The sequence below is a fragment of the Oncorhynchus masou genome, chromosome 26 (genome assembly GCF_036934945.1).
Source record: "Oncorhynchus masou masou isolate Uvic2021 chromosome 26, UVic_Omas_1.1, whole genome shotgun sequence".
NCBI lineage: Eukaryota > Metazoa > Chordata > Actinopteri > Salmoniformes > Salmonidae > Oncorhynchus > Oncorhynchus masou.
Window position 1 is genome coordinate 4548148 of NC_088237.1, and position 27433 is coordinate 4575580.

General features: G+C 40.4%; 2 protein-coding genes across 5 annotated transcripts in view; one reads left to right on the forward strand and one right to left on the reverse strand.

The window, feature by feature from the left end:
- The window catches only part of cblb (Cbl proto-oncogene B, E3 ubiquitin protein ligase), a 180316-nt gene extending 157430 nt beyond the window's left edge, over positions 1–22886 (forward strand). For all 3 annotated transcript variants that reach the window (XM_064938158.1, XM_064938157.1, XM_064938159.1), the window contains 5 exons: positions 15–79; positions 436–543; positions 16943–17092; positions 17796–17924; positions 20770–22886. In XM_064938158.1, coding sequence (XP_064794230.1) covers positions 15–79; positions 436–543; positions 16943–17092; positions 17796–17924; positions 20770–21029 — 712 coding nt within the window. In that variant the 3' untranslated portion in view covers positions 21030–22886. The remainder of the gene's footprint in view (positions 1–14; positions 80–435; positions 544–16942; positions 17093–17795; positions 17925–20769) is intronic.
- A 199-nt stretch (positions 22887–23085) lies between these two features.
- Positions 23086–27433, reverse strand: part of alcama (activated leukocyte cell adhesion molecule a) — a 69333-nt gene continuing 64985 nt past the window's right edge. Inside the window, exons 13-16 of one of the 2 annotated variants that reach the window (XM_064938161.1) lie at positions 26283–26312; positions 25405–25519; positions 24974–25091; positions 23086–24799 (exon numbers count right to left, since the gene is read on the reverse strand). In XM_064938161.1, the coding sequence (XP_064794233.1) occupies positions 25007–25091; positions 25405–25519; positions 26283–26312 (230 nt within the window). In that variant the 3' untranslated portion in view covers positions 23086–24799; positions 24974–25006. The remainder of the gene's footprint in view (positions 24800–24973; positions 25092–25404; positions 25520–26282; positions 26313–27433) is intronic. The other variant, XM_064938162.1, reaches the window with a different exon arrangement.

Genomic DNA, 27433 nt, shown 5'->3' on the forward strand with positions numbered 1-27433 from the left:
TGTTTTTTTATCAGAAATCTGGAGAATGGGTCCTCGGAGTCCTCTGCAGGGGAAAACAAGCACAAGCCCTTTGAGTATGGTAAGACTGAAGTGGTGATGTCACGTTCTGGACCTGATCTACCAGTAGTTGGCTCTGCTTGTTACGGGAAGTGTTCTGTGTGAAAGAAATCAAAGCACGTTTGTTAATACTTAGGGCTCAGTGTCATCTTCATTATCATCATCATCATCCCCACGAATGTGTGCATGTGTGTGCGATCCAAGAATGCGTTCTTGTGTCCATCCATTGGTAAATACCACCACAGAGTAAAATCTTAAACATAGAAAGAGGAGGTACCGGCCTAAAATAGTTTTGCTGCAGTGTGCTTTCGGTTTATGAGCAGTTGGTGCCATTCTCTGCCATTCCCGATCACGTTAACCTGTCCATGTGATTCTCAGGTGGGCATTCTGAATCGGGGGTGTTGCTCTCTGGGGCAGCTTGTGCCGCCCTCTGTCCCTTCCACAACAGGACGCCCTCAGACTACGACATTCTACTTCCCCCTCAAGGTAGGCTGAGGGCAAACTTGAGCTATGAAAATTCTGTGCAACTTCCAGCTCGCGTATTTACTGTGAACCCTGAGGCTGTACACAATTTAAGTTACAGTGGCCAAGTAAGCTTCTGTGGCTATTTGATCATAATGTAGGTCTACCAGAGTGGCCTACCATCAAAAACAAAGGAGAAAATGCATCTCATAACATTTATTTACCAATTTGTAAGTCGCTCTGGATAAGAGCGTCTGCTAAATGACTTAAATGTAAATGTAAATGTTATCATGGAAATAGCTGTTCTGTCATTCAGCCTACAGTAGCAGCTAATGTATGGTGTTCAGTATCGGCCTACATTCCATGACACTTTTGAAAAAAAACATGCAGGGCTTAACATTAACCTGTTTATCCACTTGTCCTTCAGACACGGAGGTGACTGAAAATGTTGTTGTGTTGTTTGATGCAAGAAACCACTTACAAATTCAAATGCATTATTATTCCCATAATATTACTACAGAGAATCAGACAAATTATGCTACCATGTGCCTATTGGCTACTTAGCTTAATCAAGCCTGTCTCAAAATACAACACTGTCCCTTTAAGACAAAACAAAGCTATTTACCTTCCTTGCTTTTTAAAAGTCTAGAAATGTACACGTTTTGTGCTTTTGTAAGAAGCAATCACTCCCCTGTTGCTGACTACAAATGATCTATGACTGGGCTAATAACTCACTAACTAGCAAAAAGATATTAACAAAATGTACACACCTGGCTTCATGCAGCCCTCACTTTGATCTCAACAAGCACATCTACTCATGACCGCTCATGCTGTAGTAGAAACACAGTCCAGTTCAAAGTAAATGGCACAGATCCATACTGTATATGGAAATGGTTAATTTGCATATAGGTCTACTACAGCTCTGATTGGTTAAATCTGTCCTTCAATGGAATAGATTCCTACTTCAATGTGTTCTGCCTACAACAAAATATCTTACGTAGTTCGTTTTGTTTTGTGTATGTTGTATTGAAAGTGGGTAATATTGTGTTGATTTGATCACAATTGCCACAGTAAAGGGAAACGCTGATAGGGTTAACTAACAGGGAAAACTCTAGAAAATTGAGTGAAGTTCAATCTGGTGCTTCTCTCCATGGGCTGATATTGGGAGCTGCACCGCAGCCTCAGGCTACTGCGCGCTCGCACACTCGCTCAGCAATTTTTTATCCACATATTTGGTAAATATATTTTAAAATGTATTTGAAATGTTTTGTACAATATATTCCAATATGCTTTTAAATGTATTTGTAAGAAATAATTTTAGTTTTATGAAACTGTATGGCAAATATAAAACATAGCTGTTAGCAGCAATGATCGGGGTTCAGTTGGATAACAAAGCAGGCACTCTATCATGTATCTTCCTTTATGTGCAATCAGTAAAAGCATTGCCATGTTGATTAGTGTTCCAAAATACTTAAATACATAAATCTCACAGCTGTAATAAGCTGACGTAGGATTTCTAATTTTAAAATATCCTCTTTTTACTACGTTCAGACCACACAATAGGGCAACAATATGTGATTATACAGATATACTAATCACATCAAATGTTATTTTATAACACGCCGAATACAACAATGTAGAACTTACTGTGAAATGCTTAATTATGTAACGGTATTCCTCCTCCTCTGAGGAGGAGGAGTAGCGAGAGGGATCGGAGGACCAATGCAAAGCGTGGTAAGTGTCCATAACGTTTATTATAAGATATAAACAGAACACTATGAAATACAAAACAATAAATGTGAACATGAACGAAAACCGAAACAGTACCGTCTGGCAACAAACACTCACACGGAAACAAACACCCACAACTCAAAATTGAAACCCAAGCTACCTAAGTATGATTCTCAATCAGAGACAACTAACGACACCTGCCTCTGATTGAGAACCATACTAGGCCGAAACAGAAACCAAACATAGAAAAACACACATAGACTGCCCACCCCAACTCACGCCCTGACCATACTAAATAAAGACAAAACAAAGGAAATAAAGGTCAGAACGTGACAAATTACAAGCTCTTAACCAACAATGCAGTTCAATAAATAGTTCAGAAAATATTTACAAAATATACTGAAGTTTAAAATATATATAAAAATGTTACACAATAAAATAACAATAACAAAGTTATATACAGGGGGTACCGGTACCGAGTTAATGTGCGAGGGGAAAAGTTAGTTGAGGTAGGGGCACATGTAGGTAGGGGTAAAGTGACTATGCATAGATAATAAACAGCAAGTAGCCACAATGTAAAAACAAGGGGGGTGGATGTATCAATGTAAATAGTCTGGGTGGCCATTTGATTAATTGTTCAGCAGTCTTATGGCTTGGGGGTGGAAGCTGTTAAGGAGCCTTTTGGTTCTAGACTTGACGCTCCGGTACCGCTTGCCATGCGGTAGCATAGAGAACAGTCTATGACTTGGGTGATGGGAGTCTTTGACAGTTTTTTGGGCCTTCCTCTGACACCGCCTAGTATATAGGTCCAGTGATGTACTGGGCCATACGCACTATCATTTGTAGTGCCTTACATAGATGCCGAGCAGTTGCCATACCAGGCGGTTATGCAACTGGTCAAGATGCTCTTGATGGTGCAGCTGTAGAAATTTTTGAGGATCTGGGGACCTATGCCAAATCTTTTCAGTCTCCAGAGGGGGAGTTGTGCCCTCTTCACGACTGTCTTGGTGTGTTTGGACCGTGATAGTTTGTTGGTGATGTGGACAGAACTCTTGACCCGCTCCACTACAGCCCCATCGATGTTAATGGGGCCTGTTCGGCCCGCCTTTTCCTGTAGTCCACGATCAGCTCCTTTGTCTTGCTCACATTGAGGAAGAGGTTGTTGTCCTGGCACCACACTGCCAGGTCTCTGACCTCCTCGATATAGGCTCTCAGATCAGGCCTACCACTGTTGCGTCGTAAGCAAACTTAATGATGGTGTTGGAGTTGTGATTGACCACGCAGTCGTGGGTGAACATGGAGTACAGGAGGGGACTAAGCACGCACCCCTGAGTGGCCCCAGTGTTGAGGATCAGCGTGGCAGATGTGATGTTGCCTACCCTTACCACCTGGGGGTGGCCGGTCAGGAAGTCCAGGATCCAAGGTCTCTTTTCCAAATGAGCTCTCTATAGCACCAAAATACACATCAAAATACAATAAACACATTAAACTACACATTTATATTCACATTCAAATACGCGTTATTATGCACAACAATACACAAAAACAAAATGTTAAAAAAATGAATCAGTTAAAAGGTCTAACCGTCTGAAATGCCCTCGATGCACTAATTCCTCCAGTTTTAAAGTGCATTGTAGATCATTCCACATGCAAGGCACAAGGAAACCAAAGGCTGTCCTGAGCTGCCAGAGTCGCCCGTCTGTCCTGAGCTGCCAGAGTCGCCCGTCTGTCCTGAGCTGCCAGAGTCGCCCGTCTGTCCTGAGCTGCCAGGGTCGCCCGTCTGTCCTGAGCTGCCAGAGTCGCCCGTCTGTCCTGAGCTGCCAGAGTCGCCCGTCTGTCCTGAGCTGCCAGAGTCGCCCGTCTGTCCTGAGCTGCCAGAGTCGCCCGTCTGTCCTGAGCTGCCAGAGTCGCCCGTCTGTCCTGAGCTGCCAGAGTCGCCCGTCTGTCCTGAGCTGCCAGAGTCGCCCGTCTGTCCTGAGCTGCCAGAGTCGCCCGTCTGTCCTGAGCTGCCAGAGTCGCCCGTCTGTCCTGAGCTGCCAGAGTCGCCCGTCTGTCCTGAGCTGCCAGAGTCGCCCGTCTGTCCTGAGCTGCCAGAGTCGCCCGTCTGTCCTGAGCTGCCAGAGTCGCCCGTCTGTCCTGAGCTGCCAGAGTCGCCCGTCTGTCCTGAGCTGCCAGAGTCGCCCGTCTGTCCTGAGCTGCCAGAGTCGCCCGTCTGTCCTGAGCTGCCAGAGTCGCCCGTCTGTCCTGAGCTGCCGGAGTCGCCCGTCTGTCCTGAGCTGCCGGAGTCGCCCGTCTGTCCTGAGCTGCCGGAGACGCCCGTCTGTCCTGAGCTGCCGGAGTCGCCCGTCTGTCCTGAGCTGCCGGAGTCGCCCGTCTGTCCTGAGCTGCCGGAGTCGCCCGTCTGTCCTGAGCTGCCGGAGTCGCCCGTCTGTCAGGAGCTGCCGGAGCCGCCGGTCAGTCAGGAGCTGCCGGAGCCGCCGGTCAGTCAGGAGCTGCCGGAGCCGCCGGTCAGTCAGGAGCTGCCGGAGCCGCCGGTCAGTCAGGAGCTGCCGGAGCCGCCGGTCAGTCAGGAGCTGCCGGAATCGCCCTTCACTCCGGAGCTGCCGGAATCGCCCTTCACTCCGGAGCTGCCGGAGTCTCCCGCCTGTCTGGTGCTGCCGGAATCTCCCGTCCATTCGGGACCCGTTTCTAGGGTCCCCAGTCTGAGGTCGGTTGCGAGGGTCGCCGCTCTAAAGAGGCCACAGAGGCGGGTAAAGAGGCGGGCAAGGACTATGGTGGAGTGGGGTCCACGTCCCGCGCCAGAGCCGCCACCGCGGACAGACGCCCACCCAGACCCTCCCCTATAGGTTCAGGTTTTGCGGCCGGAGTCCGCACCTTAGGGGAGGGGTACTGTCACGTTCTGACCTTAGTTCCTTTGTTTTGTCTTTGTTTTATTATGGTCAGGGCGTGAGTTGGGGTGGGCAGTCTATGTTCTTTTCTCTATAATTTGGGATTTCTGTGTTTGGCCTGGTATGGTTCTCAATCAGAGGTAGCTGTCAATCGTTTTCCCTGATTCAGAACAATACTTAGGTAGCCTGGTTTCACCTTTGAGTTGTGGGTGATTATTTTCTGTTCAGTGTTTTTTGTATTCACCGTTCAGGACTGTTCCGTTTCGTTCTCGTTATTTTGTTTTGTGTTCATGATAATAAATTATCAATATGGACACTTACCACACTGCGCATTGGTCCTCATCTTCTTCCACCAACAGCCGTTACAGTAATGGAGCTAAGCACAGGCAAAATCCTAGAAGAAAACCACGTTCAGGTTTCAGCAGGACAATGACCTAAAACACAAGGCCAAATCAATAGTGCAGTAATATCTAACAACTTATACCTAACAATTTCAATATAATACACATAGCACACACAAATCTAAGTTAATGGAATGGAGTTAAGAATATATAAATATTTGGGTGAGCAATGTCAGAGCGGCATATCAAATCAAATGTATTTATATAGCCCTTCTTACATCAGCTGATATCTCAAAGTGCTGTACAGAAACCCAGCCTAAATCCCAAAACAGCAAGCAATGCAGGTGTAGAAGCACAGTGGCTAGGAAAAACTCCCCAGAAAGGCCAGATGACCAGCAGGGTAAAGTTCCACCACTCCCATATGTATTGGGGAGGCACCATAAACCACTTTGGGTTCATCCTGTGGTAATCTGCATCTGGTGTTGTTTCCCAGATGCAAGAATGATTAGACATAATAAGAGTTTTGCTCTACTCCTCCATGCTCTCTTTATCTCAGTTACACCCACCACATCTTATCTATGGATTGCCAGCTGTAGGTCTTCAGACTCCTCTCACTTCACACAGACATTTCATGAGAAAGTACTCATCAAAGCTATTCGATGCATAAACAGTATAACATAATCGTGTAATTTTGCTCTCACAGTGGCCACGCAGTAATGGGTAAACAGGGAGTACAGGAGGGGGTTGAGCATGTATCCTTGTGGGGCCGCAGTGTTGAGGATCAGCGAAGTGGAGATGTTGTTTCCTACCTTCACCACCTAGGGGTGGCCCGTCAAAGTCCAGGACCCAGTTGCACAGGGTACAGACCTAGGGCCTCGAGCTTAATGATGAGCTTGGGGGGTACTATGGTGTTGAATGCTCAGCTATAATCAATGAGCAGCATTCTTACATAGGTATTCCTCTTGTTCAAATGGGATTGGGCAGTGTGCAGTGCGATGGCGATTGCATCGTCTGTGGATCTATTGGGGCGATAAGCAAATTGAAGTGGGTCTAAGGTGTCAGGTAAGGTAGAGGTCTCTCGAAGCACTTCCATTCTTTCCGGGACATCTTGAAGCATGTGGGGACAGTGGACTGGGATAAGGAGAGATTGAATATGTCCGTAAACACTGCACATACTCTGAGACTTTTTGAGGGTTAACACGCTTAAATGTCCTACGTCGGCCACAGAGAAGGAGAGCCCACAGTCCTTGGTAAGCGGGACGCGTTGGTGGCACTGTGTTATCCTCAAAGTGGGCGAAGAAGGTGTTTAGCTTGTCTGGAAGCAAGACGTTGGTGTCCGCGTCATGGGTGGTTTTCCCTTTGAAGACAGTGAATGATTAACAACCAATTTGACAGAGCTTGAAGAATTTTTGTTCATAATAATGGGCACAATCCCAGTGTAGAATGCTTTTAGCGACTTACCCAGAAAGACTCTCCTCTGTAATCGCTGCCAAAGGTTCTTCTACAAAGTATTGAGCCAGGAGTTTGAATACTTATGTAAATTTGATATTTCTGTATTTAATTTTCAAGACATTTGCCAAAATTATTTTTTTTAACATGTTTTCACTTTATCATTATCGGGTTTTTGTGTGCCGATGGGTGAGATTCTTATGTTCTTTTAATCAATTTTGAATCCAGGCTGTAACTCAACAGAATGTGGAATAAATCAAGAGGTGTTTCTGAAGACAAACGGGTTGAGTCAGCCATCTAAGTTTGCAGTGACTTTGTATTCACATACAGTGGGGCAAAAAAGTATTTAGTCAGCCACCAATTGTGCAAGTTCTCCCACTTAAAAAGATGAGAGAGGCCTGTAATTTTCATCATAGGTACACTTCAACTATGACAGACAAAATGAGAAAAAAAATCCAGAAAATCACATTGTAGGATTTTTAATTAATTTATTTGCAAATTATGGTGGAAAATAAGTATTTGGTCAATAACAAAAGTGTATCTCAATACTTTGTTATATACCCTTTGTTGGCAATGACAGAGGTCAAACGTTTTCTGTAAGTCTTCACAAGGTTCACACACTGTTACTGGTATTTTGGCCCATTCCTCCATGCAGATCTCCTCGAGAGCAGTGATGTTTTGGGGCTGTTGCTGGGCAACACGGACTTAACTCCCTCCAAAAATGTTCTATGGGGTTGAGATCTGGAGACTGGCTCGGCCACTCCAGGACCTTGAAACACTCCTTCGTTGCCCGGGCGGTGGGTTTGGGATCATTGTCATGCTGAAAGACCCAACCACGTTTCATCTTCAATGCCCTTGCTGATGGAAAGAGGTTTTCACTCAAAATCTCACGATACATGGCCCCATCCATTCTTTCCATTACACGGATCAGTCGTCCTGGTCCCTTTTCAGAAAAACAGCCCCAAAGCATGATGTTTCCACCCCCATGCTTCACAGGTAGGTATGGTGTTCTTTGGATGCAACTCAGCATTCTTTGTCTTCCAAACACGACGAGTTGAGTTCTTACCAAAAAGTTATATTTTGGTTTCATCTGACCATATGACATTCTCCCAATCGTCTTCTGGATCATCCAAATGCTCTCTAGCAAACTTCAGACAGGCCTGGACATGTACTGGCTTAAGCAGGGGGACACGTCTGGCACTGCAGGATTTGAGTCCCTGGCGGCGTAGTGTGTTACTGATGGTAGGCTTTGTTACTTTGGTCCCAGGTCTCTGCAGGTCATTCACTAGGTCCCCCCGTGTGGTTCTGGGATTTTTGCTCACCGTTCTTGTGATCATTTTGACCCCACGGGGTGAGATCTTGCGTGGAGCCCCAGATCGAGGGAGATTATCAGTGGTCTTGTATGTCTTCCATTTCCTAATAATTGCTCCCACAGTTGATTTCTTCAAACCAAGCTGCTTACTTATTGCAGATTCAGTCTTCCTAGCCTGGTGCAGGTCTACAATTTTGTTTCTGGTGTCCTTTGACAGCTCTTTGGTCTTGGCCATAGTGGAGTTTGGAGTGTGACTGTTTGAGGTTGTGGACAGGTGACTTTTATACTGATATCAAGTTCAAACAGGTGTCATTAATACAGGTAACGAGTGGAGGACAGAGGAGCCTCTTAAAGAAGAAGTTACAGGTCTGTGAGAGCCAGAAATCTTGCTTGTTTGTAGGTGACCAAATACTTATTTTCCACCATAATTTGCAAATAAATTCATTAAAAATCCTACATTGTGATTTTCTGGATTATTTTTCTCATTTTGTCTGTCATAGTTGAAGTGTACCTATGATGAAAATGACAGGCCTCTCTCATCTTTTTAACTGGTAGAACTTGCACAATTGGTGGCTGACTAAATACTTGTTTGCCTCACTGTAGCTTCTAAGGAATATAAAGTTGGCTCTGAAATGATTGACATCCTTGATAAAGATGAGCAGCGTAGCATAGTGGTTAGAGCGTTGGACTAGTAACCGGAAGGTTGCAAGTTCAAACCCCTTATAGCTGACAAGGTACAAATCTGTCGTTCTGCCCCTGAACAGGCAGTTAACCCACTGTTCCTAGGCCGTCATTGAAAATAAGAATTTGTTCTTAACTGACTTGCCTAGTTAAATAAAGGTAAAATAAAAATAATGACTATAAAATAATTAATTAAAATACTGAGCTATATTGTATGCAAAAAAACTGGGAAATGTTATTATGTTTAACTACTACAATTTCTCAGAGAAATAACAGGGGAGGTGACCATCATTGTCGGTGATGTGTGTGCGATCCACAAATGCGTTCTTGTGTCCGTATGATCTTAGACCCTCTGTAGCTTTCTCAATCGTCATTATTCACGATTCATTCAGGATTATCCCTAATCATGGTAGCAAAACACATTAATGCAGATGTATTCAGAAACCTATTCTATTCTTATTTACAATAAAAGTCACACAATACAGTATTTACCACTCATTTCTATTGGGCAGAAAATAGTCTGAAACACAACCAAAACAAACTGAAAATACATCCAACAAGTATGTAGAGTCACACACTTGATGTAGTTATTGCGTGCTAGGAAAAAAAGTATTACTTGTGAAACAAAATCTCTTTCTCTGAGCAGTTGTATAATAATAAAATAATGTAATTTCCCTATTTTGTTTTCTAATTATTTATTTTAAACAGTCATTATTGCTCATCTTAAATCAAGGGTGTCAATAATTTCAAACCCCATATGGTTTACATACCAAATTTAATTGGCACAATTCCATCGATTCAGTTCTAGTAGCCAGTTGTTCACAGTAGGTCCATGGTGGAATCATCTAACCCGCTGGCCCCTGAAGCCCCTGAGCTTCCGAATCGAGAAGCAGTCTAGCTAGCGTCACAAATTAGCTTTTTGTTACCTAGTTGAGCTGTTGTACAAGAAAGCGGCTGAGATGACTCAAACACTGTAGCTAGATAGTAAGCCCTCTGCAACAATGCTATTGGGGCATGGGAATATTAGATTTGTCATTTACTTTTAAGTTAGCATATTTTAGCATATTATCATATGTTCTACAGTACTCATATAGTGTGGCCATCTTTGAATGCATCAACGTTATTTTCTTAAAGTCTTTAGGAACTATTTGGACTGAATCTGACTTTTATCTGTGAGAATATTTTTTATGATTATTTGAAGCATTAGCGTTACAATGTCAAAAAAGTGAATTGTTTCTATATTTTTGTAAGATATCAATGCCAAACGTAACATGGTTCATCATGGTAATGCCTTTGATGACCCTCAAAAGTTTATAGTTGATAGGCCAATGTGAAGTGGATTTACAAAGGATTTAATTAATTAACCAATCCCTTAACTAATGTAAGAGATGTACCATAGGCCTACATACCAAACATTTGGTGTTATTTGGACTTGTGGTTCATGAGAATAAGTTTTTCAAAGGTTTTACAAAATTTCCAAGAGGGAGGAAAATCTATCTTGACGCCTGCATACAACGTTTCGAGTCTCCAGGTCAAACAAGGCTGCAGGTATAAGGGTTTAAGTGAGTTTGCTTATAACAGCGCCACCTATAGGCCAATCAGTGCCATTATTTTTGATCAAGTAATTCATGGTCTCTAGTTTCTGTGTGCCAAATTAGATTATTTTGTACCAATCTAGTTTTAGTTATTTGAGCCCCTAAACATTTGCTGTGAACCCCCCCCCCCAAAAAAAAAAATTGGCCAAAACATAATTGAAATGGCCGATCTTAACAACCTCATTTTAGTAGGCTCTTTGGTACCACATGCACATACTGTATGCCGGTCTCATTAAGACTGCAGAACAGGCAGAGTACAAGCTTAACCTTTAATCACAGAACACAAGATAACACATTAAAGGAATACTTCGGGTTTTGGGGTAATTTCTTACTTACCCAGAGTCTGAGGAACACATGCATACCATTTGTATGGTCTCTGCGTGCAGTTTGAAGGAAGTTGAAGGTAGCATATCATTAGATTAGCGTAATTGCTGAAAGTCAATGGGTATATACTACAGTGTTTCTTTCTTTAAAAGTTGTGTCATACTGCGGCACACCTTGCGTGCTGTCGCAGCATTCTGTGGCACGTCATTTAATTACAAGCCATTTTTTCTGTTACTGCAAGTTATTGCTTGTTTGACTACCAGAGGTCATCTTTGAGAAGCATTTAATAGTAGTTCATATTGGTATTACCAGAGAATTTAAAACCTTTTTTGTAATAGCACACTATATGGGATTGATTTTAAGAAATTCATTAATTTGATTAATATTATTGTGTTTCTATTCAGAGAAAAACAAAAAAATGAAACCTTCAGGGTTTCCGTTAGGATGGAATGGAAAATATGGTGCTGTACAACATGACGGTCGGGAGTAGGCTACAGGAATGGAGGATTCTAAATTGTTTGCCTTCAAGAGACAACTTTGTTCCAATATTTATTTAAATCAGTTATATTTATTCCCATAGTAATTGGTTATGGATCCATAACTAAATCAATATCTGCATTTTGAAAGAGTATTTTTTATCATTATTTGTTTATTAGGCTACTGTGCAGACTACAATACATACTGTAGTCAACATGGGAAAGTGCCTAATTCCTTACATAGGAGAGAGCAGGCCATGTCTGTACTATAGAATGAAGGGCATGTGGGAAACCGGGGTTCAAATCCCCGTTGGGGAGGAAGAAGTAGGCTGTCCTTGTAAATAATATTTTTTTCTCAACTGATTTCATATATGTTATTTCATCCCTATTAGTTCTACAATGTAGAAAATAGTAAAAATAAAGAAAGTTCCTGGAATGAGTAGGTGTGTCCAAACTTTTGACTGGTACTTGCCTAATTAATTGGAGTATTCTAAATTGTTTGCCTTCATTAGACATTACTCAACACTAGTGAGAATAATTTTGCCTATGATAGGCCTACAGTATATCCAAAATACTTTTTTCAATGATGTTACTCTGCCAATAATTACATTTAGAGGATTGGAGGACTCTAAATTGATATCTAAGGGGCATTTTCCATGAGGATCTGTGAGAATATATCTGAGAATATCTAATTGGCTTTTAGATAATTCTAAATCAATTATAAATAATAATCGCTTTGTTTAAAAAGTAACAACATTTTGGAGATTTTGTTTTCATTTAACCTAGAGTGAGCGAGAAAAAGGCAATTCTTGAACATGGGGTGAGACATTCTCACTAATTTGTAAATGAAGCCAGTACAACATGACGTTCGGGAGTAGGCTACAGGATTGGAGGATTCTAAATTGTTTGCCTTCATTAGACATTACTCAACACCAGTGAGACTCATTTTGCCTATGGTAGGCCTACAGTATATCATAAATATTTTTTTCTCTGCCAATAATTACATTTTGAGGATTGGAGGACTCTAAATTAATATCTATGGGGCATTTTCCATTAGAAATTCTCACAGATCCTAAGGGGCTTTTATATACAGTAATTCTAAATTAATTTACTTACTGACTTTATTGTCCCCATGGGGAAATGTTGTTGCAGTGTCATGTACACGTTTAAAGTGGCGTTAAAATACAAAACAAAATGAGAAAACATCACAAAATCCATTTGGCCTATGTCATTTCATTTAGTCTCATTATGATACGAAAAATGTAGTCTAGTTCAAAAGAACAACATATCATATTTTGAGTTGACTGTAAAGGATATTATACTTAAGATTCATCTGAGGTTCAACTTTAAGTCAAGAGCATCTTTTAAAACTACTTTGATACTCACCTCATGTTTTTATGAATGAGAATTTAGTCCATTTTGCTTTGAAATCAGTATTTGTCCATCTCACCCATTTGTTCCCATTTTCAATCAAAAAATATGATATGCATGAGAGATTCACAAGACCATGACATTGGAATGTTGTATAATGCTGCCCTTTCCGGACACTCACATTCAAATTCAGAGATTTTCACCTCTCATTGCTCCAATTGCAAAAACATGTCCGCCTAAGGAAATCCAAGGCCTTTCCAATGGATTTGGTTTGGCGCCGGCCCTGATGTATATCTAGTAGTGATATTATATCAACAATATGAGTAATGTAATTATTATGAGAACAGCAGATAACTGCACAGCTAGAAATATTTGAACGGCCTTCAGTTTTGTAAAGGAAAATATCATGTGTAGTGAATAGGTTTGCAAAGGGTCGGAAACTGTCCAGTAAAATTCCGGAAATTTTCCGGAAATATTCCATGGGAAGTTAACTTCTTGACGCTACCCATCCCGTTAGCGGGATCATTTTCGTCAGCAACCGCTGAATAGCATAGCGCCACAGTCAAATAATATTACTAAAAAATATTCAGATTCATGAAATCACAAGTGCAATATTGCAAAACACAGCTTAGCCTTTTGTTAATCCACCTGTCATCTCAGATTTAGAAATTGTGCTTTACAGCGAAAGCATTCCAAGCGTTTGTGTAAGTTTAACGATAGCATAATAAAACATTGTGTTAAGTAGCTAGGTCACAAAAATCAGAAAAGCAATCAAATGAATCGTTTACCTTTGATGATTTTCGGATGTTTTCACTCACCAGACTCCCAGTTACACAACAAATGTTCCTTTTGTTCCATAAAGATTATTTTTATACCCAAAATACCTCTGTTAGTTTGTCGCGTTTATGTTCAGAAGTCTAAATAGTCTCCACAGGAAAGAGTGGTCACGACAACGGTCACGACAACGCAGTATATTCCAAATAATATCCATAATGTCCACAGAAACATGTCAAACGTTTTTTATAATCAATCCTCAAGTTGTTTTTAAAATATATATTCAATAATATATCAACCGGGTGTGTAGGTTTTTCAATAACACCGGGAGAAACAATGGCCGCTTTACTCTGTAGCGCAAAACTCACTCTGAGAGCCCCCAACTATCCACTTACGCAATGTGAGCTTTCACGCTCATTTTTCAAAATAAAAGCCTGAAACTATGTCTAAAGACTGTTGACACCTTAGGGAATCTGGTTGATATCCCTTTAAATGGAGGATGGGCATGCATATGAAAAGAGAGGTTTCAAAATAAGAGGCACTTCCTGATTGGATTTTCCTCAGGTTTTCGCCTGCGATATCAGTTCTGTTATACTCACAGACCATATTTTTTTACAGTTTTGGAAACTTTAGACTGTTTTCTATCCTAATCTGACAATTATATGCATATTCTAGTTTCTGGGGCTGAGAAATAGGCAGTTTCAAATGGGTACGTTTTGTAGCCAAAAACGAAAATACTGCCCCCTACACGCAAAAGGTTAAGCCCTGGAATTTGGGGACAGTGAACCTTTTTTGTGGGATATACATCTCTTGCGGCATATTTTGGTCTCAACTAACCCCAATTCAATGGAATTGCCACCCTCTGCAGGCACAGTGCATTCTTCCATCACATGTGCAGTGCATTCTTCCATCACATGTACAGCTGATTGTCAAGATCTTTCACAGGAATCAGATGCTATTGAGCACACGGTATTGAGCACACACTTTTACACTGTCTGAGCCACTACATGCCTTCTGGTAAAGTTTTGATTACAATACTGGTTGGGGTGAATATATTTTACAGGACATACATTTTTTTTAAAATCAATACACAGGAGAAACTTTTTTTTAAACCTGCATATTTAGTTAAAAGAAATGTATGTTAGCAGGCAATATTAAACTAGTGTAACGGTTTTCATGCGGTGAAGGAGAGTCGGACCAAAATGCAGCGTGTAGATTGCGATCCATGTTTAAAGAAAAAACGTAAAACACGAATCAATACAAATAATACAAAACAAAAAGAACGTAACGAAAACCGAAACAGCCTATACTAGTGTAAACTAACATAGAGACAGGAACAAGGACACTAAGGACAATCACCCACAAAACACACAAAGAATATGGCTGCCTAAATATGGTTCCCAATCAGAGACAACGATAATCACCTGACTCTGATTGAGAACCGCCTCAGGCAGCCATAGACTAACGCTAGACATCCCACAAAACCCCAAGACAAAAACACACCACAATAACCCATGTCACACCCTGGCCTGACCGAATAAATGAAGAATAAACATAATATATTTCGACCAGGGCGTGACAACTCGGGAAATTGTGTCACTCCTCTTGCGTTCATTGTACGCAGTCAGGGTATATGCAACAGTTTTGGCCCCCTGGCTCGTTGCAAACTAATTTGCCAGAATTTTATGGAATTATGACATAACATTGAAGGTTGTGCAATGTAACAAAAAATATTTAGACTTATGGATTCCACCCGTTAGATAAAATACGGAATGGCTCCGTATTTCACTGAAAGAATAAACGTTTTATTTTCGAAATTATAATTTCTGGATTTTACCATATTAATGACCTAAGGCTCGTATTTCTGTGTGTTATTATATTATAATTAAGTCTATGATTTAATAGAGCAGTCTGACTGAGAGGTGGTAGGCAGCAGCAGGCTCGTAAGCATTCATTCAAACAGCACTTTACTGCGTTTGCCAGCAGCTCTACGCAATGCTTCAAGCATTGCTCTGTTTATAACTTCAAGCCTATTAACTCCCGAGATTAGGCTGGTAATACTTAAGTACCTATTAGAACATCCAATAGTCAAAGGTATATGAAATACAAATGGTATAGAGAGAAATAGTCCTATAATATCTACAGCCTAAAACTTCTTACCTGGGAATATTGAAGACTCATGTTAAAAGGAACCACCTGCTTTCATATGTTCTCATGTTCTGAGCAGGGAACTTAAACGTTCATTTTTTTACATGGCACATAATTGCACTTTTACTTTCTTCTCCAACACTTTGTTTTTGCATTATTTAAACCAAATTGAACATCTTTCATTATTTATTTGAGACTAAATAGATTTTATTAATGTATTATATTAAGTTAAAATAAAAGTGTTCATTGTTCATTCAGTATTGTTGTAATTGTCATTATTACAAATATATATATACAAATCGGCCGATTAATCGGGATCGGCTTTTTTGGTCCTCCAATAATTGGTATCGGTATCAGCGTTGAAAAATCATAATCGGTTGACCTCTAGTGGACATTGAGGAGGTCCAGGGAGAAGACATGGAAGCCTGAGTGAAAGACAACCAAAGCTTTAGTTTCTAGACTATCATTTTACAGATGTATGTTGAAAATGTTTTTGGGAGATGCGATGGATCATTGGGGATCTTCAATATTCTCTTTCTTTTGTTGTTCAGTGAAATCATCCCATGTGAAGAGTCAACTCATTTAGTTAAAGTTAAATTCATAACTAAATGTTTTATTTGATTTTTATTGTAAGGATTTAATCATTTGCAATTATGTCTACTTATGATAAGGTAAAAGTTTTATGTTTCTGTCTCCATATGATATGTAAAATATCCAATGCAAAAGACATCAACATTTAAATGGTATTAATTTGCATATATTTCCGTTAATTCCCATATATTCCTGTTAATTCCCTTGGAAAGTTTCCACCTCTGAATATTCCCCAAAATGTGCATCCATCGTAGTGAATGTATCTGTGACAGTAAATGTGTAAAATTGGGAAATCTATTCATTACCCCTGGGAAATCTTTAGATTATCTGTCACACTGTTGTGGACATTTCCCTTCTCATTGGTAAAACTAAATTATCTAAGGTCTGAACAAGCCTTCACTGGAAAGTACTGCATAAACCAAGGGTGTCAAACTGATGTCTCAGCGAGTCGGGTTTTCGCTTGTTTGTTTTTTCAATTGAGGTAATTGATTATTAAGGAACTCCCCTCATCTGGTTGTCTAGGTCTTAATTTACATTAATTGGGAGGAAATAACAAAAACAGCAGACAGACGGCCCTCCAGGAATTAAGTTTGGCCAATTCAATACGATCTCGCTTTGTCGTCAATGCTCCTTTTAAAGGTAATTTCCAATTAAGCCAACATATGCAGTGTTTACCAAGATGGTAACATTACCTTTTAACCCTAGCCCATTATCTGCTTGTCCTCTCACTATTGTGTCTCAGCACCAGAGGAGCTGTTCAACAACCTGCCTCCCTCACAGCCCTCGCCCCCTGCACTCGTCAGACACAGCTTCACAGGCCTCTCCTCGTCTCCCTCCTGCTCACGAGCTCCCCGGCCTGCCTCCGGACATGACCATTTCCTGTTAACCCCCGGTGAGCTGTTTCTTCCCTCCAAACTTGAGAATAGCAATAGAAAAGCAGTTTGAGTGCCAGAATCTGATCTAGTGATAAAACTACCAACTCTGAACCACATATACCCTCAGTGGCAAGGGTTAGATCCATCAGATGGCCACAAATCTGCCGCCTCCCTATTCCACTGTCCTTTAAAAAAGCTTGATTCAACAAAATGCATATCTCTGATACCAAACTCAGAAGTTCTCCTGACTTCAGAGTCGAGGGAGTTAGTTTTGATGTTGTCGGCACGAAGCCCCAATAATGAATGGGGCTCTGCTTGTACTGGTTGGTTCTTCCCTGTCTTTCTCACTCAAACACCCACACACAGACACACACAGCCCCCCCGTTCATTACAACTGTTTGATTTTCAAATCTAAACAACCAGCGTTCTCAACTCCCCAGGAAAAAAATAACATTTGAGAGAACCAATATATGCATTCGCTTTGGAGGAGAACGGAATATGGAATTATAGCGACAGCATGTCCAGACCAGTGGGTCACAGCTCCTCTCACTGTGCCACCTGGTCTGCACATCTGCCAGGTCTGTGCATCTATCACTCTCATACACTGTAATTTAAAAAATGAAAGCCCACAATTCTATGTGAATAGATGACAAACATGCAGTTATTGTTTGAAGTGTAGACAATCTTTTCCCCTCACAGTTGTAAATGGTTTGGTTTCAGATACTGTGTTTGATATGTTGAGCGCTGTGGCCCCTCTGCCCCCTGTGAGGAGACAAACAGGGGACAACATGAAGAGCCCTATCCGGACATCACAGTCCCAGGAGTACGACCCATTACCCCCCACCCAAGGTACAATATAATACTGTAGGATTTTTTATTATTTAATAGTTTCACTTTTTGAATTATTTAAAATACAACAAACAATAATGTATGGAAAGAAACGGTTAAATATCTGTGGATGGATGAGGAATTGTTAGAAAATGTTATGGGTGAGAGGGAGGAGGCAAAAGGAATGGCAAATAAGTCTGGCTGCATTAACCTACTGCACATTTTGAAATCATGTGACAAAACAGAACAAAAAGAAGAAGAAACTATACTATGAAACAAAGATAAATTATATAAAGATTGATAGTACAAATCTTTGAAGAACCTTAAATAAAATTTTGGTCAAAAAGGCGAACTCAGCTCCATCATTTATTGAATCAGATGGCTCATTCATCACAAAAACCACTGATAATGATTTGTTCATTGGCAACTTAGACATGACATGCCAGCAACAGACGCCGAACCAACACATCCAAGTATAACTGACCAGATAATGAAAGACAAGCACTGTCGTTTTGAATTCAATAAAGTGAGTGTGGAAGAGGTGAACAAATTATTGTTGTCTGTCAACAATGAAAAACCACCGGGGTCTGACAACTTGGATGGAAAATTACTGAGGATGATAGCGGACGATCCTATTTGCCATCTCTTCAATCTAAGCCTACTAGAGAGCGTGTGCCCTGTTAGAGGAATTCTAAATTCCTATAAGTTTTGTGGCCAAAACCAAATTCACACTATCTATTTCATAATAAGTTGTACGTTTATCATTTTTGCATGACATAGATTGAGACCAGTCTTAAAAACAAGTTCAGCATTTATTCTTGATGAGTACTGCCCCAAAATACAAAGAACAGGTATTTTAAAGAGAAGATAAAAATGACGTCATCAGTTTCTCACACTCTCTCCGATCCACACAATAGCGCAGTGTCTTCAGGTCTGGAGATTGTCATAAAGCAAACATTCCAATCTGTCTAAAAGACCTCCACTAATGGAACATCAAAGAACATTCTTATCTGTCAGAAAAAATATATAGCCCTCCTTCTCCCTTTCCCGCAAGGTACAGACAATTAATTTGTTTTACCTACATTTTCGGTCCTAGTTTAACCAAAAATCCATACATTTCATACCATAACATAATAGTATTAAAACTTAATGGTTCTAATAAAAATGTATACATAATTAATCATTTCAACTATAATTTCCTCCAACAGCCCTCAGGCCTGGAGGGAAGCACAAGTCATTCCGCTACCCAATAATAGTACAGCCCCCTTTACTGGCTCAAATAGCTGACCAATAAAGCATGTTACCAAACCTTTGTAAACTTTACATTAAATAAATGAACAACAGGCTTTCAGCCTGATTATAGGGAAGGGTATTCAACATGCACGGCACTCACACAAATGACTGATGATTGGCTGAGAGAAATTGAAAATAAGATTGTGGGAGCTGTTTTGTTAGACTTCAGTGTGGCTTTTGACATTATTGATCATAGTATGTTGCTGGAAAAACGTAGATGTTATGGCTTTTACACCCCCTTCTTATATTGTGGATTGAGATGTATCTGTCTAACAAAACACAGAGGGTGTTCTTCAATGGTAGCTTCTCCAACATAAGCCAGGTAGAATCAGACATTCCCCAGGGCAGCTGTCTAGGCCCATTACTTTCAAAAAGTCTTTACTAATGACCTGCCACTGGCCTTGTGTAAAGCCAGTGTGTCTATGTATGCAGATGACTCAACACTATACACGTCAGCTTACTACAGAGACTGAATTGATTGCAAAGAGCTGCAGTTAGTTTCAGAATGGGTGGCAAGAAATACGCCAGTCCTAAATATTTCAAAAACTAAAAGCATTGTATTTGGGACAAATCATTCACTAAACCCTAAACCTCAACCACATCTCGTAATGAATAATAATGTGGGAAATTGAGCAAGTTGAGGTGACTAAACTGCTTGGAGTTACCCAGGATTGTAAACTGTCATGGTCAAAACATATTGATACAACAGTAGCTAAGATGGGGAGAAGTCTGTCCATAATAAAGCACTGCTCTCCTTTCATAACAACAATATCAACAAGTCAGGTCCTACATGACCTAGTTTAGACACGTGTGGTCAGGTGCGACAAAGAAGGACTTGGGAAAATTACAACTGGACCAGAACAGGGCAGCACGGCTAGCCCTTAAATGTTCACAGAGAGCTAACATTAATAAAATGTATGTCAATCTCTCATGGCTCAAACTACTTGTTTTCGTCAAAAATATAGACATGTTGATACCTCTTAAATGAATAAACTGTCTGTTTAAACTACTAGCACACAGGTCAGTCACCCATGCATAACCCACAAGACATGTCACCAGCGGGTCTCTTCACAGTCCCTAAGTCCAGAACAGACTATGAGCCATGGCTACATGAAACTCTATTCCACTTCAAGTAACTCACGCAAACAGTAAAATCAGATTTTTTTTAAACCCGATTAAAAATACACCATATGGAACAGTGAGGGCTGTGAAAATTCGCAAACACACACATACAAACACACATAACATACAGACTATACACACGTGTACACCTGGATTGTGTTGTAGTAGGGTAGTGGCCAGAGGGCGCGCACACACTTAATGTATTGTGAAATCATTTGTAAAATGTATTTTAATGTTTCAAAATTGTATTATACTGCCGTAATTTTTGTCTCAGACCCGAGGAAGAGAAGCTACTGCCTTGGCATAATAAATACATATGCATGAATCCATTATTGATAATTATTTAAACTTTTTTGAATAGCTCTTAAAACCACTTATGCTAAAAGCCACTTGAAAGAAGCTTTTTACCTACCCATCATCCATTGACTTATCCATTCAATTTTCTTTGCAGTGGACGTAGATTATTTGCAGGCACCTGCCAGGCCGCCTAAGCCGCTCCCTCGGAAGACCCCTCCGGACATCCATCAGAGGAAGAATCATGGGCAGGACTCAGCCAGTGAGAGTACAGACGCCAAAATCGCCAAACTCATGGGAGAGGGCTATTCTTTTGAGGATGTGAAGAGGGCACTCATGATTGCTCAGAACAAAGTGGACGTGGCACGGAACATTCTCAGAGAATTTGCCTTAGTGGCCCCTAGACTCAAACTATAACTCTGAGAAGGGGACCCAAATAGGAGACAACTTGTGCCTCTGTGTGCGCTAGGGTAGAAGGAAAGGGCTTATTTTACCTTGTTATCCCTCACTAGCTCGTTCTGACCAAAAAAAGATGGTAAGCTTGGAAAACGCTGATCCGTGGACTGCATTTTTCCACAGATCGGGAGTCCATCCACAACTATCTGTTCGAAGCTAAATCGAATCAGAGAGACAGAGAACAGAGTTTGTCTACCAGCATGTTAATCCTGTGAAGGAATGAATTCAGGCAAGCTTTGCCAGTGCTGGCCTTTGTGTTACCCTTCTGCTCCTGCCACCACTGCTGCTGATCCCCCTCCCCACCTGCCCACCCCCCAGCCTTTCATAATCAGCCAATCTGGGGTGGGGTGTCTGTAACAAACTGGCCTTGGCTCATGTTCTTCTATGTTTATTGCCATTGTTGCCTATGATCCTTATGATATCTGTCTCAAAATCACCTAAAGACCCGTCCATCTCTCTCAATCCCCTAATTCTCTCTCTATATCCTTCACTCTCCATCTCTCTGAGAGGTATACTAGTGTGCAGTCCAGTAAAGATGGTGTTCCTGGTGCCCTAGCTGAATTCTCTGCCTTAATGAGCTGGTGCAGTTGTTGTTGTTGTTGGGAGAGGGAGGCTTTTGAGTGTTGTTATTAACTCCCAGAAGCTCCCAGGTCGGTAACAGAGGCACCATTAAGCCACTCTGGAAGTCAACTATTGCCTTCTCCACTTCCTTCCTCCAGAAGCAACCTGGCGAATATACAATAAGAAACGGGGTGGGACAGTGTCATGACCCTTAACGGTTCCTCTCGTCTCAGAACCACAGATGAAACCAGATACAGCCTTGTGTGTGTGCGTGCATGTGCATGCGTGTGTGTTTGTTTTGATTTCTTCAGTGAAAGACAACAACCCCACTGAAAGTATGTTAACTTGAGGGGGCACATGCATTCCCAAGACATTCTGCTCAAGGCACAAACCATTATTAGTACACTTTTGCTCTTAGATTATAAAAAAATGTATTTGTTTTTTTATGTGAAAAAAATAAGATAGATAATGATACCACCGAGCCAATACCTTTGCGTTGACTGGTTCTACAAATGAATATACATTATGTTGTTAGTGTTAGTCAATATTATTTTGAAATCCTGTTGTCCTTTTGTTGCCTAGTTATTGTACGCTGAAATATGTAGACGCATTCCCACACAACTGGAGACAAACTGTACGTCCGACTTCCAGGGTGCATTGCTTTGACAAGGGTGTCTTTCAGAGAAAACCTCTGGGCAACTATGCTGCTCCTAAAGTGACTCTTGCGTCGTTAGCCACAATCAGGAATTTTAAAGGGCTTCAAGTCGATATCAAGAGGAATGCCGCAAAAAGCCGTTAATAACAAAGGAGGCATTTTCCCTTCACTCCCCTGTGTCAACTACCTATTACAGTACCAACCCTGGCTTTGACAGTTTCAATACAATAACTGCATTATTTCTCCTCTCCTCTTTGAAGCTTCATTTTGCACTGGTCTAATTCTTTTTCATCTTTAAACTCGAAAGTCTCAAACTGAACATGTTTTATTCCATCTGGCTCCTAAAAATGGATGGGGGAAGTGAAGTGGCCTTCATTAGGTTAGAAGGGGAGGTTTTCACATTTAGTTTCTCTCTCTCCTGCCATGAATTTTTTTCGATGAAAATGAATTGTGGAACGTATTAAGCATTGTGATGTGTGCAATTAACTTATACATTATGAAAGCCTTCACTTCATGATTATTGTCATTGTTCAGTAATTAAAGTAACCAGTGATTTGTTTTGTTTAAAAAAAAAAAAATCATAAAAGCCAGTATTAATATGAGTCTTTCATTTTTTACATGTATTTTTATTTAACTGGGCAAGTCAGTTAAGAACAAATTCTTATTTACAATGACGGCCTACCCCGGCTAAACCCTAACCCGGACGACGCTGGCATAATATTGCAAGGGTCTGACTTGAAGTTGAAGCTTCAATTTGCTGTGATTGTCTGACTTGAACATATATGAAACGTGTAACCAGTGTAGCTTTAATACATTTAATTTGCATAGCGCTTTTCATTACAGCAAGAATCTCAAACAACAAAACATGTTGGAAATGTGTTTTTGTTTAAATTGGTGCTGACATACCTTGGAGAAAAAAACACTACTTAAAAATGTACACTTTATTCTCAACAAAAGTACAAAAACAAAATTCAGTATTCACAATACTTTTATGGCCTTCTCATCTTACCCTCTTTGGTTTCACTGTTGACCTGATTATACTAAATTAACTAAATGCATGGAAACACAACTTTCCTATCATACTTTCCTATCATCATCCTCACCGTTTCAATTACAGTCCTTCAGACCCTAAAAAGAAAACAAAAACACACAAAAAAAATCTCTACTGTTTTATACGCCTGTCTCCATGTAACTCTCATTCCACCATACAGTACATTTTCAACCGTTTAAATAATGCACGTTTGAGGTTGAAATCAGAATGTGGTGGTTCTAGTAAGCCGAAGTGCAGCGAACCTGACATGTCTCACACAGTATAAATAGAGCACGACACAAGCTGGACATTCACACCTGACATATTTACAGTGAACCCCTTCAAACTGCAAAACAGAAACGTGAATAAATACACTAGTAAATGGCCTTTCACTACAGTATGACACCGGAGAGGGAGACAACACCGTTTTAACTGAAATCTGAGAGAGATGCAAAATAAAAAATATATTAGTGTTATGACTATATCTGATTTAACAGCTAAAAGAGGGGGCAATGTCAGCAGATTCATATGAATGCTCCATTTCTCACATTTATAACAACAGTTCACAACAACGTGTAACTCAAGTAAGGCAAAACTTTTCAGAAAAACAAAAAGGTAGCTACATTTTTGTGCAGAACGGCTGGCAAATCTGACCTGCAAATGTCAGATTTGCAATTAGATAAAAGTGAGCTGATTTGCATTTTGTGGAGATGTTTGAGGCTAGCGTCATTCAGTTTGTTGGTTCCAAACTTACACCGACAACCAACATAATATATATATTATTCTGTATCTTAGAAATTGGGATGAGACATTTTCCTCACCTTATTTAGTATGTAGCTAGTAAGTGAGACCCAATGGCTTACGCTAAGACAAGTTGCACTAAAATAAAACTCGTAATTGTGATTCAGCCAATTTCTGATTGTCCAGCACAACAAAAAGTGTAACCCCAATAATTGAATTGGTGAGACTTGCAATTGGCCGCCACACTAAAAGAAGAATGTCCAGATATTTCCATTTGCCACTTTCCCCCAGGGGGATAACAAAGAACATTTAGGGGAGTAACAAAAAAAGGTGCAGCTTCAAAAAAAATTGAGTGCAAAGATTTGAAATGTAACCTCGAGGAACAGAAGGGTAACAGCAGTGTAGAGCAGCTAGCTCACCTTAAGTGTACAGTGAATTTGACATTATTTTACTAAATTAAAACAGGAAAAAAAAGAGAAGACATAAACCCACCACACCATCACAATACGCTAAACAATTGAGCATTCACCAGGAACACAAAAAGAAAATAAGAAGCAGTCTTCAGTGCTGACTGAAAATCAATGAACAACACAAAATGTTTATCTTTTTTTCCTCTGAGACTGTGGGTGGGGCTGTTAATCTGGATTAGGAAGCATTCTGCAATACATGCTGCTCATTTGGAAGCTAATCAAATGCCTTCGTTTCGGTGTCGTTCCAAAGGTCAAGGGCTCTTCTACTTATTTCCTGAAACAGAAATCAATGCACTCATTTTTAACAGGAAAATAATCAAGCATCAAACTGTATGTTTGAGTCCTATAAAAACAAGATTTCTTATCAAAACAGAAAAACTCGGCAAGGCAAGGTAAATGTCAAATTATATTTAAAAAATGATCAACTCAGTGCATTGTCAGTGCATACCTTCTTCGTCTCTCGAGTACAGCCCGGCTGTCCCTACACCTTAGCTTTGCACTCCTCCAGTTTCTTGCTCTCTTCGGACGTTCCGGCTTCCTTCTCTCCTGTTTTCCAGGTCCCTTGTCTGAAGAAGAGATTCACTTTACTTAAAACTCCTATTTTTATGTAATTCTTCCCTCATTGTAATATACTTATTACACTTTGGGCTAGACTTACTAAGCCAATGCATCAGATGCAAAGTTTGCATTTACTTCAATGTCTTATACATTCTCAATCTTTAGTATACCTTTTTATTCTGTCCTCAACGTTTATGTCCCTCAAGATTTAGGTTTGTAAAAGATAAGTGCATATGCTTAATAAATCTGTCCCTTTTTGTTTTGGGCAGGAATATGATCATACTATACAACTAAAATATAATGATTAGTGTAAGTGTGTACCTTGATTTCATAATGCAAAGCCAATAGAACAGCCCCACAACAGCAGCAGCTATGATGAGCCCAACAACAATGAGCACAATCAGTAAAGCCTGGTCCGAACTGTCATCCTGTGCCCCTACAAACAAAAACAACATGTCAAACAGTGCACCAGCAAAAACACTTGTCTACCTCACACACACAAAGATGACTAGTACTGTAATGAGTGGGCAAGCAAAACTAAATGAAGATGTGGGAGCCATGTTTGTATGAGCACTACTGCTGTTAGTTTGGTTGTTTATGGGGATGACATTTGAGAAGGGTTTGTCATGCCGGGCTGTTCAATCCCCAAGAGCGTCAACAAAGCCATCCGAGTGGCGCAGCGGTCTAAGGCACTGCATCTCAGTGCTACAGGCGTCACTACAGACCCTGGTTTGATTCCAGGTGGTATCACAACTGGCCGTGATTGGGAGTCCCATAAATAAGAATTTGTTCTTAAGTGACTTGCCTAGTTAAATGAAAGGTTAAATCAATAAATAAAAGGCTCTCAGGAGTCTAGGTATCAGAAGATACAGTGTAATCCAGTACCAGATGCTTTCACCTCTACACAATAGTCAACAGGGTTGTTATCGCTTCAAATTAACTAATACTCATAGAAAATGATGGGCTTAAAAGGAAAAAATATATAATTCACACCAACCCTGGTAGTTGGTGGCCCTGTATGGTTCAGTTTGTGGATTGTGGGTTCGATTCCCTGGGCCACCCATTTGTAAAATGTATGTATGTATGCATGACTTTAAGTCACTTTGGATAATAGCATCTGCTAAACGGTACCTATTATTATTATATTAGTTGGGCAGCCATTTTCAAGCCAAATAATTCAAATTAGGGGGATATCTTACCTTTTCCTGGTATTTTTTCGTCATTAATTACTGAAATCAGATATAAAATGAAATTAACTTCCAATTAATAATATACATTATTAATTATATATAGAAATTAAACTGGGTACTGTTTCCATTCGTTGAAAAGCAGAAAAACTGTAACAGCTGAAATTGCTATAAAGAAAGTCAAACAAACCCTAACCATTCCAAATACCAGCCAGAAGAGTGTAGATTTGGTGAGCAAGCAAGTGGAAATTATGCATTTTTATTTTGCTTTGTATACTGTAGCAACAATACTCAATTTTGTCAGAAGTAGTGAGAAGGAAATGTAATGCAGCTTGACCCCGAGAGGAAGAGATAAGGGGCGACAGTCCAGCACCTTGACACCATAGAGATAGATAGAGGACTCATCTTTATATACAGTATGGGCAGTGCCATTGAGGTTACAACTCATAGGAATCCCCACCCAGTTGACAACATTGACTATTTTAAAATGCTGGAAGCCCTCAATGGCACTGCCCATGCTAAAACTGTCTTTTGGCAACTAGAGGCCTCTATCATTCTATATGCTCGACAAAGACAAACCAAACCAAACAGATGCAGAGCAGAAAGAGAGACAGTGAAGGAAAGAGAGAGAAGGGATGAGAAAGGAACAGCCAATGGCACAATGTTCAGTGGATGAAATTAATCTATAAAGTCCAGCATTAGCCTTCAGCATACCTACCATGGTGACATTAATCTAATCATCTATGTTTAAAGAGCAAAAACATTTTTTTTTAAATGATCCTTTGCTTTACTTGGCGGTTGTTGATTGGTTTTTACTTATTTACCCTCTGTATAGGCCAATGGATCTACACATTGACAACCAAGGTAAGTGGAAAGTCATGTGACTTTTTCCACTTCTATCATCCCCAAATATCCAACATAATAGGGCCCCATAAAGCCCCCTTTACACAGGACTTGTATAACTATAGAACATCGGTTATGTAATTATTACCCCAGCATGTCTGTTTTTCAAATGGACGATTCCCATGTGATTAGTTTCACTAAACTGTCACGTCACTAGCCTTCATTATGGATAAAGTCAAAATAACAATGCATATCAATAAGAACCATGAACAGTTTACAGACATTGAATTAACTGATGTATTATACTCTTTTATAAGAGC